This window comes from Zychaea mexicana, assembly GCF_025766255.1.
Source record: "Zychaea mexicana strain RSA 1403 chromosome Unknown BDB00scaffold_13, whole genome shotgun sequence".
NCBI lineage: Eukaryota > Fungi > Mucoromycota > Mucoromycetes > Mucorales > Lichtheimiaceae > Zychaea > Zychaea mexicana.
In genome coordinates, this window is record NW_026516676.1 from 504,257 (window position 1) to 518,430 (window position 14,174).

A 14,174-nucleotide genomic window follows, 5' to 3' on the forward strand; every position below is an offset into this window, starting at 1 on the left:
CGAAGCGCTTAGAACGCCCAGCATATTTTGTTTATCTTGCCATGCTAATTTTACTGGTCCATAAGTTGTTACTGTAGACAATATTAAACTATGCACAATTATCATACAGTGAATCGGCAAAAGCAAACTCTGGATAACTGGACCGCGTTTTTCTCTTTATATCCGTCAACGGTATCAATTTAAAGGGGTGCCTTGACATAGCACTCGGGAGATCAAAAATTGAGCTGCATTTGTTGTTTGCCTGGGTTCCTGACGATTGAGCAATAAAAGTCTATTTATTGCTCATCACGAAAATTGCGAAAAGACAAAGAAGCGCAATTACCGGGAGTAAATCATGCGATATAAATTTAGAGTTCATCGTTTACATTGGATCAGTCAGTTATTGCCTTTCTAGTAGTAGCTGTTCTTCTTTGTTTGATTTTCCTATGCGATGTCCCAAAAATTCTGAATCAGCTCCCTCGGATAGCACATAGCCTTTTTTTTTTTCGTATTGAGAAAAAGTGTGCTATCGAGCAGCACAAAGCAAAGGCCATGATTCGGTGATTTGATAGAAAACACTGGAAAGGAAAGTAAGGTTGATGTTGGCTTATCATTCGTTTTAGGCCTAACTGCATGTGGAAATTGTTTTACCTTTTTTTTTTTTAAATGAAACGGTTATTTCAATGACAACAAAGGCAATATATGCAAAGCGAAGAAAGACGGCGATGATGTAATTGATTAACGAGGGCAGCAGATAAAGAAACAGGCTCCTCATGCAGCATTATCACGGCTTAGTAAGATAAGCCTTGAAAGAGGGCCTATTTGCAACGAACAGGCGACGTGTGTAAATGATAAAGAAGGCGAGAGAGACTTTTGCTGTGAGGTGCACATTGAACAAACAAAAACGATTGGTCGAACTGGCAACAATTAAAAAAGAAGCAGAGATAACCATTCGAGAGATAGGGTGTGAGCACAACCCCAATAATTAAAAAATTTCGCAGGTACGAAAATTTTTTTATGAGTAATCCGCACACCGAATCAACCAATGAAGCCATGCTATGATGCTATTAAAGACGTCCTTTGTGCCAACCAGCCAGCCAGCCAGCCAACCAGCCGACCCATTAAACACATGTTGGAGTCATCACTTATACATGCATGTTGGTGCATGCTGATGCATCCACCTTCATAGAGTACATATGCCCGCGCTTCTTGGCTCTTAGGAAATGAACGACAGCAGAGTGCATGTACAACAAGACGTATGTTACTCAGCATCTTGGTTATCATTTGCCATTATAAGAAAAGAAAGGGTATATTTGGCATGCAAGACAATATTATTGAAACGTCCCTCTGTTGTTATTATCTGATCGACGAAAGTATCGGAATTCACCACGTACCAGCACGAGACTTGGGTTGCTGCACGTGTATTAGAGTAGAAGGGCGTAGAAAACAAGAAAAACGGTTGGCTAGCGAAAAGATCATCCATCGGTTAAAACAGCCGACTCCGCAAACGTACCCAAAGATTTTCATCGCCGGCCCGGCTTCTTTTGATAGTGCATTTCTTGTAATATGTGATCTTGATAGCGAACAACAAAGCAGGATACGCTGCACACACACGAAAGAGAAGTTATCTTTTGAGAAGCAAGACGATGATTACGCCCTTTCGGGGGTTGCGGGTTGGGGGTTTGGGAGGGAGAGCCCTTATCAGGCCAGCGCACAGTCCATAAATTTCTCTACGTGACACATCACTCGTACCTCGCAACTCTGTGGTATTACTACTCACACCCTGCGCATTTCTGGTAACTGTTTTGCCACTGGTCCACCTGTTGGAGTCTGTGGCACCTAGCAGACGTGTGAAATCAGTCGAAAGAGGTCCATCTGTCTGAGCAATGGAAACAGAAAAGCAGCGCAAAGAAGGGTCAAAAAAAAAAGGAGGCCAGCATGAACAACGAATGCCATCGAGCCCCTTACTAGTTCTCAAGGCGGGCGACTAGAAAGTAAGCGAATGCACGCTTATCGATTGTGACCCACACACAACACTATCCTGGGGACATGTGGACGGAAAGGTGCTGTCTGTATGAGTGGTGTGCGGTATATAGCCCAGCAGCAGTCTTCTTATTATAGCGTGCTTCATCTCGCTCCCCCGGCTCCCCCACTAACAACCATTTGGACCCCCCTCCCGACGCGCGCAGAATATAGACAGCTGGGGGAAATGGCAACAGCGGCTGAAGATGGGGATCGACCCCACCCAAGCTGCAACAGGCACCAGAGTCTACGAGCACGTTGGCATCTGAACCAGAAGGCCCGTGGTGTGGCCCAGTAGCGCAATTTCCCTGCCCGCTGAGACAATCATGGTATCATTGATAGGCTGGAATGGCTGCGGACGCACTGATGGGGGAGTTCTCCCAATCGCGCACGAGTTCCGTCATAATCGTCCAATCAGATCGCACTACTGCGGGTGCAAGGGGTGAGCACGTTCAAGGAGTTTCCTGGGGGGAGCAAGTTCTCCGAAAAAATTTCTCGCCTTTTGGACACACCACACAGTTCGACTGTGACGGGGGGCCCGAGTTGGTGGGAAGAAGAAGAAGAAGACGAAGACTAGACAGCATATATAAAGGCCCGTGTGAGCCACCCGCATTTCCCATCTTTTTCCCCACACACAAAAATAAGCATCTTTAAAAGAAGTCCTATTTCTTCTTCTTCTTACTTCCTACTACTACTACTGCTTCTACTACGACTATCATCACTGCTATCCACACAACAGCCATGAGCGATCTCAACTGGTGCACCTACTGCGACAACGCTGTCAACTCCTTCTCTGTAAGTATCATCAGTCAATGCCAGTAGCAGCTACACGCAAGGTCCACTAACCGATCCTATGTCATGTTCATTTGCAGAATTCTCTTTACTGCTCGGAAGAATGTCTTCGTGCCGACGCATTAAATCATCATCCTCTACTTGGCTACGACTGGCAAGAGTTCAAGGATTTCCCTCGTTCATCTTCATCATCATCAGCATCCTCAATGGCTTCACCGGGCCTATGTTCATCGGCATCATCAGTCGCCTCTGCGTCTCCGTCGCTATCACCCGTCCCATCCTATACACTGCCATCCCCGGGTCTCAAGGGCACCTCGTCACATCACCACCAATGCCGCTCAAGTCGTCTGTCACCACCTATGCTTGAATTAGAGCCGTCAGAAAAGAAGCAGCGACCTTGTATCTCGTACGCCGCATTACAACAACAGGCAAAGCAGCAGCAGCAACACAACGTTGCCATGCCAACGCCATCGTCAAGTCACCGTAACAACAACGCCAGTATCTTCTTTATATAAAGCACATGCACTCCATACACATGCAACTCCATACACACAAAAAAAATACCACATCTTCTTTTTAGCATTCTTTTCATACACACACACACACATACTGCACACACACACACAGCACCAATACTCCATGCACGCTCACAAAAAGCACACAGGACCAAAATAACCCTCCTCTTGTAACTGTAAATAATACGCTTCTTGATACCATGTTTCTTCATTAAAACAAAAAAAAAAAAAGTCCAGTTCTCTTGTTTTCTTCCATTTGCAGCTGTTCCAATGCTTTAAAATTTTTGCACTTCTTGAATCACATATTAGACTGTTCTCTATCTGATATCATTCTTCTCCGATCCGAACCCGCAGATACGAGATATTATACATCCGTTCCTCCCTTCCTCACCGCCCCCCCCACCTCCCCCCTTTAAAAGGGGGCAAAAGAAGTGTTCTCTATTCTATGACGCATAATGATCTTGCACACGGCGAACGGCAACTTGGTTGGAGAAAAGATTGCTCTTGTCTTCGGTGGGTGCCTGACATCCGTGCCTAAAAAAAGAATTGTTTGGACTTCCGAATCTATCTTGGATACCAAACAAGAAAAAAAAAAGTGCTCGTGCGTCATTTGTTTCAGCTACTAGTAGTGTGGGTGTGGGAAGAGAGTCCAGAATCGCTCGCCCTTGGAAATAAGCGCCAAGCTCAGTCATAAACAAGCTCAGCAAAGTAATATGGACTCACAGCGAGTAAGTACACAAGCGCACAGTCAACTATATTCCGTCATCATCGCGTCTTGTGCTACGTCAATTGCATATTTAGCGCGTATTCTGAAAATATTAAAAAAAATATCGACCCATTTCAAGCTTACCTTATCATAACTTGAGATGATGATTGTTTAATAAATGAACGGAGGATGGTGGCGTGATGGCCCATCCAAAGATCATTCGACGAAAATTCCATGATGTGTGCATACAGCTTTTCTAACCGGATCTTTGTTCTTCCATTCTCCCCCACCTCTCCTCATACACTGTCATCTTGTTTGTTATATTAGCACACCCTGTGTGGAGAAGGATCATAGCCACGGTCCTGTCGATCATTTAAGCAAGTGACCCGAGTTTCTCTCTTTGCCAAGTATGCCAGACTGCATACTACCCCGGAAAGGGACAATTCATAAAAGGTTATATGGAAAAAAAACACGTTTATGGTTCCGGTTTGGCTGTGTTGCCATCACCCATCGACGACAACTTTTTTTATCTGATGTGTATCTTGCCCTTCTTCTTCTTATGAGCTGATGAGGGTGTCACCTGTTTTTTTAATGTTGGATGCCAGCTAACCACCAAACCTTTTCTTTTCTGCCAGTCTCTTTCTATTAACTCGTACACAGCACGCCTTCTGTCCTTGTGGCACAGTGCACGGGAACAACAAGTGGCGGAATTGAGGTTAAGTCATTTGCTGGCGCAGTTGCTCTTCTGCAGTGGATTGTGCTGTCATAAGCCACGTACGTCCTATCTTGTTTCCTACGGCATGGCTCACATCAGTAGCCAGTTGCTGAGCCATCAACTTTGTTAAGGTCGTTGGCTTAGGCTATGAGAAACTATGAGTGATGGCGTATAACAATATCCGACTTGTAAAATTTTACACCTGGTGATCTCTAGTTTGTATCACCTTAAAAGAAAGTTGGGGAATGTCCACACACCTTAATTGATACGATGAGTCAAGCAATAGCAACAACGAGCTTATATATTTTATATCAAGATACGGCGATCTTGATCTTATTCACAGCTTCTTCTTGGCGGTTGTAGTGGCTGGCGCTACCGGCCATATAATACGATCAAGTACCTTTTTTTTTTACCCCAACGTCCGCCTCCTTGACATAAGAAGCTTCCTACTAAGTCGTATGTAGTACTACTTACGTACATACGAATCCTTTCCGGAAAATCCTGTAATCCTTTTTCTTCTGGTCATCTGCCCATTTAAGGCTATATTGTTCTGAGAGGTTGTACAACACTTGCCAACCAGCCAACCAGCCCAGCCAGCCAACAGCAGCAGGATCTAATAGAACGAAACAAGAACAAGCTAAAATAACCTGATCGATATGCGTCTCTGTTTATGCTGTACATGTGCATAAAATAGTTGTATATGTATTTCAGGACTAAATCCATTCGAGAAGCCATCTTGGCAATGGTGCCATATTTGTAACAAAACAGTAATGTACAAGGTTTAATCGTGCATGATAAAATCACACAAGTTTCCTGCACACAACCAGCCGCTGTTGTCCCTGTTACAGGAATAATACATCTTTGTTATTCTTGCCTAAAAGCACATAACAATTGGTATGACGGAATGGGCGGATGGATGAAATGGATGAATGTTATAAATTTTATGTTGATGGTGATGGTGATGGTGATGATAATGATGAAAATGTATCCAATACACCGGCTCTCTCCATCAATGATCGCAGTAGACTTTGACTATTATTCAAAAGATCCATCGGTGGATCATACTCCACCAAAGCGCCTTGATCAAATACCATGACCTACCAAGTAGAAAAACATTAAGAATCAGACGTCTACTCAAGCTTTCCGTCATTAAACAGAAATAATAACTTACGCGATCATATCTGTTCACCGTGTGTAGTCGATGGGGTATCACAAGCACAGTCTGCGGATAAAAAGGGGGATCTTAGTATATGTATACTATGATGGTCACAGCCTGTCCCCCCTTTATACTATAGGTACGTACCGACTCCTCAAACTCATCCTGGATTACTGCGTGTACTTTATCCTGCTCTCCAGTACTACTTGACTCTGCTTCTTCATAGACGACGAACTTTGTACAATCCCTCAAAAGAGCACGAGCAATACATAGCAACTGTCGATCAGCTACGGCCAACTGGGCCCCTTCTTTACTCATTTCCATATCCAAATCGTATATGACGGAACCGTCTTTAGCAGATGGTACTGGGGACGGACTTGCTAATCGGACTCGTTGGAGTGCTTGCCATAGCTCATAATCGTCATATTCACCAAATGGATCCAAGTTACTTCGTACCTGGAGGAGAGAAATAGTCAGTTTTTTTTAACTTAATCCACAACACGATACAGCGAGCTATCACAATTACCGTTCCGCTTATCAGCATCCCTTCCTTGGATATATACGTTATCCGTGATCGAAGATCTTCAACGCCAATCTTTGTGGAAAAAACACCCCAATCAGTCCGATTTTGTTAGTAGCCATTGATGAGTAAAATCTAAGAGAAAGATTTCTTCCTACCCATGCAATATTGACGCCATCAATCTTAATCGAGCCACACATGGGCTCCACAAAGCGAAATAAGCAGGCTATCAATGCACTCTTTTCACCTCCTGCTCGGCCAATCACTGCGACTTTCTCGCATGGTTGTATATTAAACGATACATGCTTCAACACGTGCTCACCGTCCAGATTTAAAACCACTGTAAGGTCACGAGCGTGTACTCCGGCACTTGTTGGCCACTAGAACAAACAAAGTAAGAAAAATAACGAGTGGTAACACCGTATTCATGTATCTCTCCATGAGTCGTCCAAGGACTAAAATCTTACCGCTGCGGGAGGACGCGATCCTTCAACGATTCCAGGTGGTTCAGGTGTCATATCCACGTATTCATTGATGCGCTCGATAGCTTCAAAATGCATATCCACTGTCGTCGATTGACGCATCAACCAATAAATATACTCGAGTAGACTTGTCGCAAACGTAAGAGCAATACCAGCAAGTCCTGCATTTGTTGATTTGTAGATCAATAGTATGCCGATAAAGAACGAAAGGAATGCACCCACGAGCTCGACGCGCACAAACAACCATCGATTCGTCGTCCACAGCGTGTAAAATGCTCGCATATTGTCGTCCAATAGCTGAAACATTTTCTTCATCATGGCTCTTTCTTCACGATATGCTCGGATCGTGGCAAGACCAGCGAGTGTATCCGTGTAAAACGAATAAATAGGAGGTCGACTGGCTGCATTTAGTTTCTTGAGTTCGCGCGATGCGCGTATGTACACCGAACCAATGTAAAAGTAACAAAGGCCTACATCAAAGAAAAAGACCGGTTAGTTACCTGTATAAGTCGAAAGCAGGATTTATAGAACATGTATATTTACCGGCAACAATGCATACGATATAAAACTCGGGCAAGATAACACCAATGGTGATGACGACACCCAAAACGCCAAATATGGTCTGTAACAAGAAATTGACATGCCATCCGATGCTAGAGTCTACCGTTTCCATATCTTTACTGAACCGACTCATGATTTGTCCGTGCGTGTTGGCGTCAAAAAATTGCAATGGTGCTCGGCAGATGGCTCTCAGTAGTGAATGGAATAGACCGTTGGATGCACGTAGAGATCCTCGATATTGTACAACCGTTCGAATAAAGTTACAGGCTACCGTGATAAGACATAGGGTCAAGTAGATCACGACATAGTGTTTTGTTGATAGACTTTCGGGTAAAAACATCGTGTCCTCACTTGGTGTGGAGCTCCACATGGGTAAGCCAACATGTTCGTATGCAGTTGACCATACCTAATGAAAACAAAATCGCATCACACCGTGGTAAATATACAGCTTCTCTCTGCCTTTTTCACTTAGAAGGATAGCCCCTTTTTTTCATTTGCTACCTTCCTTTAACCAATAACTCTCCATGATGGAAGTAACACGCGCCAAAATAATAAAGATGGCAGCAGCGAGCCAAAATTGCCAACCACCGCATACAGAAATGTAGGTAGCATAGGCGATTTCTCTAGACTTGGTTTCGTCCCGTATACCATCGTCTGTATATCGTATCGATTCACGCATCACCGATCCTTCATCGAATAATTCGTCGTCCGCGAAATTATTGTCATTTTCGAAAAGCGTTTCGATACGATCATCGTTGACCGTGTCGTCCAAGAGCGGTGCCTCTGCTGTTGTGATGCGCATTTGGTTTGCCTCGATCCAGTCGACGATCCCATCCTCAGTTTCAACCGAGCATACTTTGCCATCTTCTAATCGTACCAAAAGACGAGCATCACGAATCCATGCACCTAACTGTGTAGCTGCCAGAATAACAGTGCGCGCTCGAAGCAATCCACCGGATATGCATTTCTCGTGTAAGAGTGCAGCGGTATGTTTGTCGAATCTGGCGAAAATATCGTCGATCAAGACCGTTTTGGACCGTGAATACACAGCGCGTGCGAGGGATATTTTAAGCTTGAGCGTTTCTATAAAAGACGGGGTGGCCACGTGACGAGCAAAGAGTGAGAATAACAACAGAGGTACAGAGACGTACATGACACTTACCGGAAATGGATGTGCCGCGTTCACCAATAAGTGTCAAATCCCCATTTTCCAACAGTGACAGGTCACGTAAAAGGTCGCATTGATGCAGCGTTTCACGATAACGTCCATCATCCCACGTTTCAAAAAACAAAATGTTGTCGCGTACAGTGCCGTACTGATACCATGGTGTTTGTGGTACATAGGCGACTTTGAAAACGTAGACGGCTTGGTTGATGTCGTCCTTGACAAGACTTGTGTATGGCGATAAGAATTGCGACGGTAGATGCATTTTCCCTGAAATGAGTGTCATTTCGCCTAGCAAGGCAGACAACATGCTCGATTTGCCACTGCCATGACGACCAGTTACTATGGAGAGTCGGCCTGGAGGAAACGACAATCGAGGCAAGCTGAGCGTGAACAATGATGTTGCTGCTGCTGGTACTGCTGGTGGTGGTGGTGGTGGTATGCTTTCCGATTCTACACGCATATTGTCATGATATTTATCCAAGCGTTGTTGTAAATGCTGCTGTTGGTGCGCGGCAGCGTCTTGTGGCGGCGATGGCCATTGGAAGACACTATTGTCGTCAAATGCAACCTTTACCCGTTCGTCGTAAGGTCTATGGATAGCATCCTCATCGTCATACTCGTCGTCGTGGTATGAATTGCTAGAGTCGGTATCAGAATCGCGCTTATCTCCAGTGTTCAAGAACGCGTTGATATGCCTCAAGCTGACCTTTGCGTCGTTGTATGCCATGACTGCTTGTGGCATCACATTTAGAGGATCTCGGAGCATACCAAAGAGTACAATGCTTACAAATGCAGTACTGTTTAGTTTTATAGAAGAAAAAGTTAGCGGAACGGGAAGATTTACGCACTTTTATCGCTAAAAGATAGGATTTGACACTTGCCTCGGATCCAGCCGCTTTTGTTCAACGAGGGTGTACCACGCAAATGAGATTGAAGTGACAAAAACAGGTGTGGCAAACCAGATCAAGGATAGAATGGTATTTTGGGTATATAGCTTGATTAGCTTGACCAGTTCGTCATCGCGAGCATTCTATTTTGTTTGTTGTCAATTAGCGGTAGAAGAAAGAAACCTTCTATCGCACTCCTTCATCCCATTCCGAGTTATACTGAGGCGACTTACTGTAATCACTTGCTCCCATTTACGCTCCCATGCAAGAAACTTAGTCGCCCGGATATTCGACACAAGTTCCTTCACAAGTCGTATGCGCCATGATTTTGCTTCTGTGAGCTGCTTTTGAACATGCACAAGTTTTCGACTGATGTAATGAGTCGAAGGTAGGGCGAATGCCATGACGACTAGTCCCGCCAAAAAGGCTTTGCCAAGCAGATAGTACAAAAACACAACGCCAGTGATAATTTCCAATGGACACGTGTAAAAGATCTACACATTACCTCTGTCATGTTATTCCATACACCCAAACACTTTCCATACACAATCCTTCCTTACATGAAGATAAGATGCCAATTCCGCCAGTCTTTCTGTGTCTTCGCTCATCAAACTGGCACGTCGACTCGCTGCATTTTCATCCATATTGTCAGCACCACCACTACCGCATCCCTGGTCATCACCCACTCTTGTTGATGACGCTGTTTCATCGTCAATACGGCCAAGACGCAAGGTATGCGCATAGATTTCCGAATTGAGCATATTGTTCATGGTAACATGCCAACGTCGACCCCACAACAGTGTCTGTGACGCTATCAACGTACTGATTATGTTGCATACAAAAATGGCTACGCAGTACAAATAGCCCGATTCACGGGGGAACTCGTCCGGTGCCTGAATGTAACTGAGTAATCGATGCAGAAAGAATGGATTGGCGTAGTGAAAGGCGACTGCGGCTATGGCAGTGATGAATTGGAGATGGATTGATTTTTGGTTGGATTGATAGATGCGTACAATGAGACTTTTGGATCGTGCCATGTTGCGAAAGTGTCGGTAGTTTTCTTTGGCGCGTTGGCGGAATGGTAATGCCCAGAGTTGATCTGCGCCGAGTGCTTTTTTGTATCCGCTGTAGAGTAAGCTGTTCATCCAGCTGAACGTGACAGATGACAAGGGTGAAGCGCTCGCCTCCAAACTTAGTATACGACCCTAATTAAATGATTCATATTTTCCCCGTTGTGATCCAACCAAGTCCATCCCAAACACAGGCCACAAAAATGATGGTAAGCTTAGAGCGAGAAACAAAAAGGTGAAGGAAATGTTTCTTGTGTATATTAAAATATGTTGTCTAAGGTTCAATCCGATCACTTACACTGCGAACCACGCGTCCATCGTGCAGGACAAGGATACCTTCATCAGCATCATCAATGTCTAGAAGCTCGCCCTGATCCAGTTCTCCTGGGGTCGTGGCACATAGGATCCACACAGCCAGGCAGATGACCAGATCGATTGCTGCAAATGACTTTTCGGTGGTTGATGATATGATCCAGCTGTCTTCGAGATTGGTGACGAAATACGAAAAGCTGCGAACGATAGCGGAAATCGAGGCGAGTGTGTAAAATACGAGATAATGCGGATTGTAAAGAGTGAATCGTGCGGGCGAAACTGGGTCGGCAGGTGTGGTAAAGGACTTGATGACAAGAATCAACATGTATAGCTAACACATGCAGTGGCATTGTTAGCATCGTTAGCTGTGCCATGTATATGCATATGACGATAGTCTCTCTCTGTCTCTGTCTTGCATGTTTTTTCTTTCACGTTTGCTATTGTTATCAAGAAAAAGAAACTCACTCACTCGGGGTATTAATGCAAGCCCAGGATCGACCACCTGATATAGTGGGGTCCCGCATTTTTTATCGTCACTTGAGCCTTGGCCTCGTTCAAGGATTGCGCTTTCGAGTCGCCACGCAAACAAGAAGGCCCAGGAACTTATCTCGAGTAATATCAAAACGAGTAGTATAAGACTTCGTCGAAGTAGGTGTGCGTCTTTGCTTGTTGGAAGCCGAAGGCTGTGTGGATCATAGGTGCGATAGCGTGACGAGCGCCAGGTACGAAACCGTCTATATACATTAAAAGCAAGCGATAGTATGAAGAATGTAATTGGTATAATGGCGTCGAGTGATCTGTAACACACAACGAAAGGTCGATTCGGTAAATGTATGTATAGTAATAAAAAAAAGAAAAAGCGCGTCAGTCTTTCTGTGTGCTTTCTTGGGCGTTCCACTAGGAAGTTGCTCAAGTTATCCTGATTGTTTGAATTAAACTCACGTTTCTCGTGTGCAGGGATCCAAGTTAACGGTATGAGGATCAAGCTGAAAGAAGAATACAAAAACGATCAGTCAAAAAAAGCTGCTTTTTCTCTTGACTGTCAAGGGGGCTGTTAATAACTAGTACAAAGTTTTACATCTGAATCCCTGGCACAGCCGCAGAATGGCGACGCAAATTTCATAAGACTACTCTAACGTCGTCGGGAAGGGAAGGCAACAGAAAAAAAGAGAGAGAGGGATCTATATTGACTTTGACGTATATCAGGGGGAGGTGTTCGGTGTATGTATATTATGAACGGGTCTCGGGTTGGGAAATATAAAAGTATACGGAAAGAAAGAAAAAACCCCAAATGACGCGCCGAAGGGGTGGTGGAACAAAAGGGCACAAAGCAGCACTTTTACTTTTTTTGGCGTAGCACAAGGTGCTTTATCTGCTGCAAAGCAACAGCAAACAGTATATTCCGTCCCTTTCTTTCTTCGATCATGTTATCCTGAGACGGTTATCGATGTTTGTGGGATGCGGTGTGCGTGTATGTGGACAGAGTGACTGTAAATATCACAAGACGAGTTAGTACGCACGTACGTAGCGTCATCTTCAACCTTAGATACAGCAGCAGCAGCAGCAGCAGCAACATCACTAAGATGGCTCTGTGCCCAGAGAGCTGCACGATTACTTGCCAACCAGCAGCAAGCCAAGTAACCATGCCACATTTGTTACTATGTATTTGTTGCTATAGACATCCATAGAAACCCTTTCATGCTTCTTCGCCGGAGGAATGCTGCTGTGTCTGTAGTGCACCCCTTCGTTTTCCAAGCAACAGGGCGATCCCACACATGCGAGCTCTCTTTAACAATTCAAGCTCAAAGCATGACTTGCTTCTCGAGGGCAAAGCAAAAGCGCTTCTGGATGCTGATGCTGGTGCTGACATTATAAAGATAACCCGTGCTGATCCCTGAGCTGCTACAAAGAAGAAGGGTGCTGCACCATGTCCTTTTCCTTCTTCTTTGTAGACCTTTTTAACTCACATAAATCACATTTTTCATCTTCCACTGCTCTCAGCAGAGCGGCCGTCTGTGTGCAATGCTGCTCTACCACAGTCAGCAAGTGCAGCGTTAATAGTGCAGGAATGTTTATGTCTTCTGCTATAACGCAGTGCCTATACAGACGCTACGTGAGTGTTGATAGAAAGTTCACTTGGCTGGTATGGGCAGCCTGCATCCTCCCGTCAAACACAATTCGATGTCGGTGGAATCTTGGTCCCCCCACCCGCCCCCTATTTTTAGCCCAGGCCCAAAAGGGGACGCCAAATCTGGCTTAGATGTTTGGGCAGTGTACTTGGTAAAAGAAGCAGATTAATGTGTGGATCGCCTCTCTTTTCTTTTGTACCTTCCTTCCGTCCTTCTACCCTTTCCCTTCCCTCTTTCCCGCTTTCCCTTTTTCTTTTGTGTGTCCACTTGCCTCTCTCTCTCTCTCTCTTTCTTTGTCTTTCTATAGAAGAAAGTAAACACACACACACACACACAAAGAAACGGGACGCATGCGCCACAACAGCAACAACTCTGCATTCGGCACAACAACAAATAAAAGAAACATGAGCTTGACACCAGCAATATCGTCATCAGCATCGTCATCCTCTGCATTATCACCACGCCCGCGACGTTTACCCATTCTGCTACTATGGACAATGTCGTCGATGGCAAACATAGCAACAGTGCAAGCGCAACAAGCGGCCTCGCCGACGGTTGACGCGAGCGGATTCAATCCGCAGGACGGTGCTCCAGAGGAAGAGGAAAAGAGTTGGCTGGAACAACACGGACGTTTCGCATTTGTCATTGTGATTGGTTTGCTCATCCTGGGTCTTCTGATCTGGTACATTGTCCGAAGCGTCAAGGGTATGCGTAGACGACTCAAGATGGAGAACGACAACCAAATGCAGATGATAAACCAGATCGCTGCTAGTCGAGACTCAGGGTCGCATCCTCGCCAGCCGGACGGTGCTCATCCATCGCCGTCTAGTAAAAAGGAACATAGTAATAGCAATATCCAGTATCATCAGCAACAAGACCCAACATCTCCTGTGACCCCAACCACGCCCCCGCCACGATACTAGAGAACGAGAGAGAGAAAAAAACACCATCCAACCCGTACCGCAGAAGAACCAACAAGACATCTTCTCCTTCTTCCCGTCCATCATCAATGTCTTTTTTTCCTTTACAATAACGGCCTTTGTCTTTACCTGTACAACAACTATGCCATCAATTGTCTGGCACTTTATATCTATCTCTTCCCATAATTGTGTAATTCATTACTACCATCTCTTATACTTTTCTATTCGTGATCCGTGCTA

General features: G+C 44.9%; 5 protein-coding genes across 5 annotated transcripts; 2 read left to right on the forward strand and 3 right to left on the reverse strand.

The window, feature by feature from the left end:
• Window positions 1–296: 296 nt before the first annotated feature.
• BDB00DRAFT_808443 (uncharacterized protein) lies at window positions 297–905 on the reverse strand. Its single transcript, XM_053122411.1, has 2 exons — window positions 631–905; window positions 297–557 (listed from the first exon to the last, which is right to left on the reverse strand). Exons 1-2 carry the CDS (start codon window positions 752–754, stop codon window positions 424–426), a joined length of 258 nt encoding a protein of 85 aa, XP_052982979.1. The 5' UTR covers window positions 755–905; the 3' UTR covers window positions 297–423.
• Window positions 906–2,742: 1,837 nt separating this feature from the next.
• BDB00DRAFT_743164 (uncharacterized protein) lies at window positions 2,743–3,092 on the forward strand (the record flags this gene model as incomplete). Its single annotated transcript, XM_053118488.1, has 2 exons — window positions 2,743–2,796; window positions 2,874–3,092. Coding segments are annotated over 2 exons (273 nt in total), but the record flags the coding sequence as incomplete, so codon positions are not given.
• A 2,578-nt stretch (window positions 3,093–5,670) lies between these two features.
• On the reverse strand, window positions 5,671–12,008 carry BDB00DRAFT_869293 (ABC transporter type 1, transmembrane domain-containing protein; the record flags this gene model as incomplete). Its single annotated transcript, XM_053126584.1, has 16 exons — window positions 5,671–5,826; window positions 5,901–5,951; window positions 6,033–6,341; window positions 6,412–6,480; window positions 6,564–6,785; window positions 6,873–7,357; window positions 7,431–7,854; window positions 8,044–8,531; window positions 8,611–9,413; window positions 9,492–9,646; window positions 9,737–9,997; window positions 10,064–10,708; window positions 10,872–11,216; window positions 11,355–11,619; window positions 11,828–11,871; window positions 11,964–12,008. The coding sequence occupies 16 exons, from the start codon at window positions 12,006–12,008 to the stop codon at window positions 5,671–5,673; spliced, it is 4,767 nt and encodes a 1,588-aa protein (XP_052982981.1).
• A 293-nt stretch (window positions 12,009–12,301) lies between these two features.
• Window positions 12,302–12,874, reverse strand: BDB00DRAFT_808457 (uncharacterized protein). Its single transcript, XM_053122412.1, has one exon. It carries the CDS (start codon window positions 12,535–12,537, stop codon window positions 12,313–12,315), a length of 225 nt encoding a protein of 74 aa, XP_052982982.1. The 5' UTR covers window positions 12,538–12,874; the 3' UTR covers window positions 12,302–12,312.
• Window positions 12,875–13,538: 664 nt separating this feature from the next.
• BDB00DRAFT_741899 (uncharacterized protein) lies at window positions 13,539–13,793 on the forward strand (the record flags this gene model as incomplete). The annotated part of the gene is made up of 1 exon (XM_053118469.1): window positions 13,539–13,793. A coding segment is annotated over one exon (255 nt), but the record flags the coding sequence as incomplete, so codon positions are not given.
• Between the last annotated feature and the right edge of the window lie 381 nt (window positions 13,794–14,174).

Coding starts and splice junctions, on each gene's coding strand:
- BDB00DRAFT_808443 (XM_053122411.1), bottom strand. CDS start 754: ATGAGGAGCCTGTTTCTTTATCTGCTGCCCTCGTTAATCAATTACATC. Junction 558..630: donor TTCATTTAAAAAAAAAAAAG/GTAAAACAATTT, acceptor TTTCCTTTCCAG/TGTTTTCTATCAAATCACCG.
- BDB00DRAFT_808457 (XM_053122412.1), bottom strand. CDS start 12,537: ATGTGGCATGGTTACTTGGCTTGCTGCTGGTTGGCAAGTAATCGTGCA.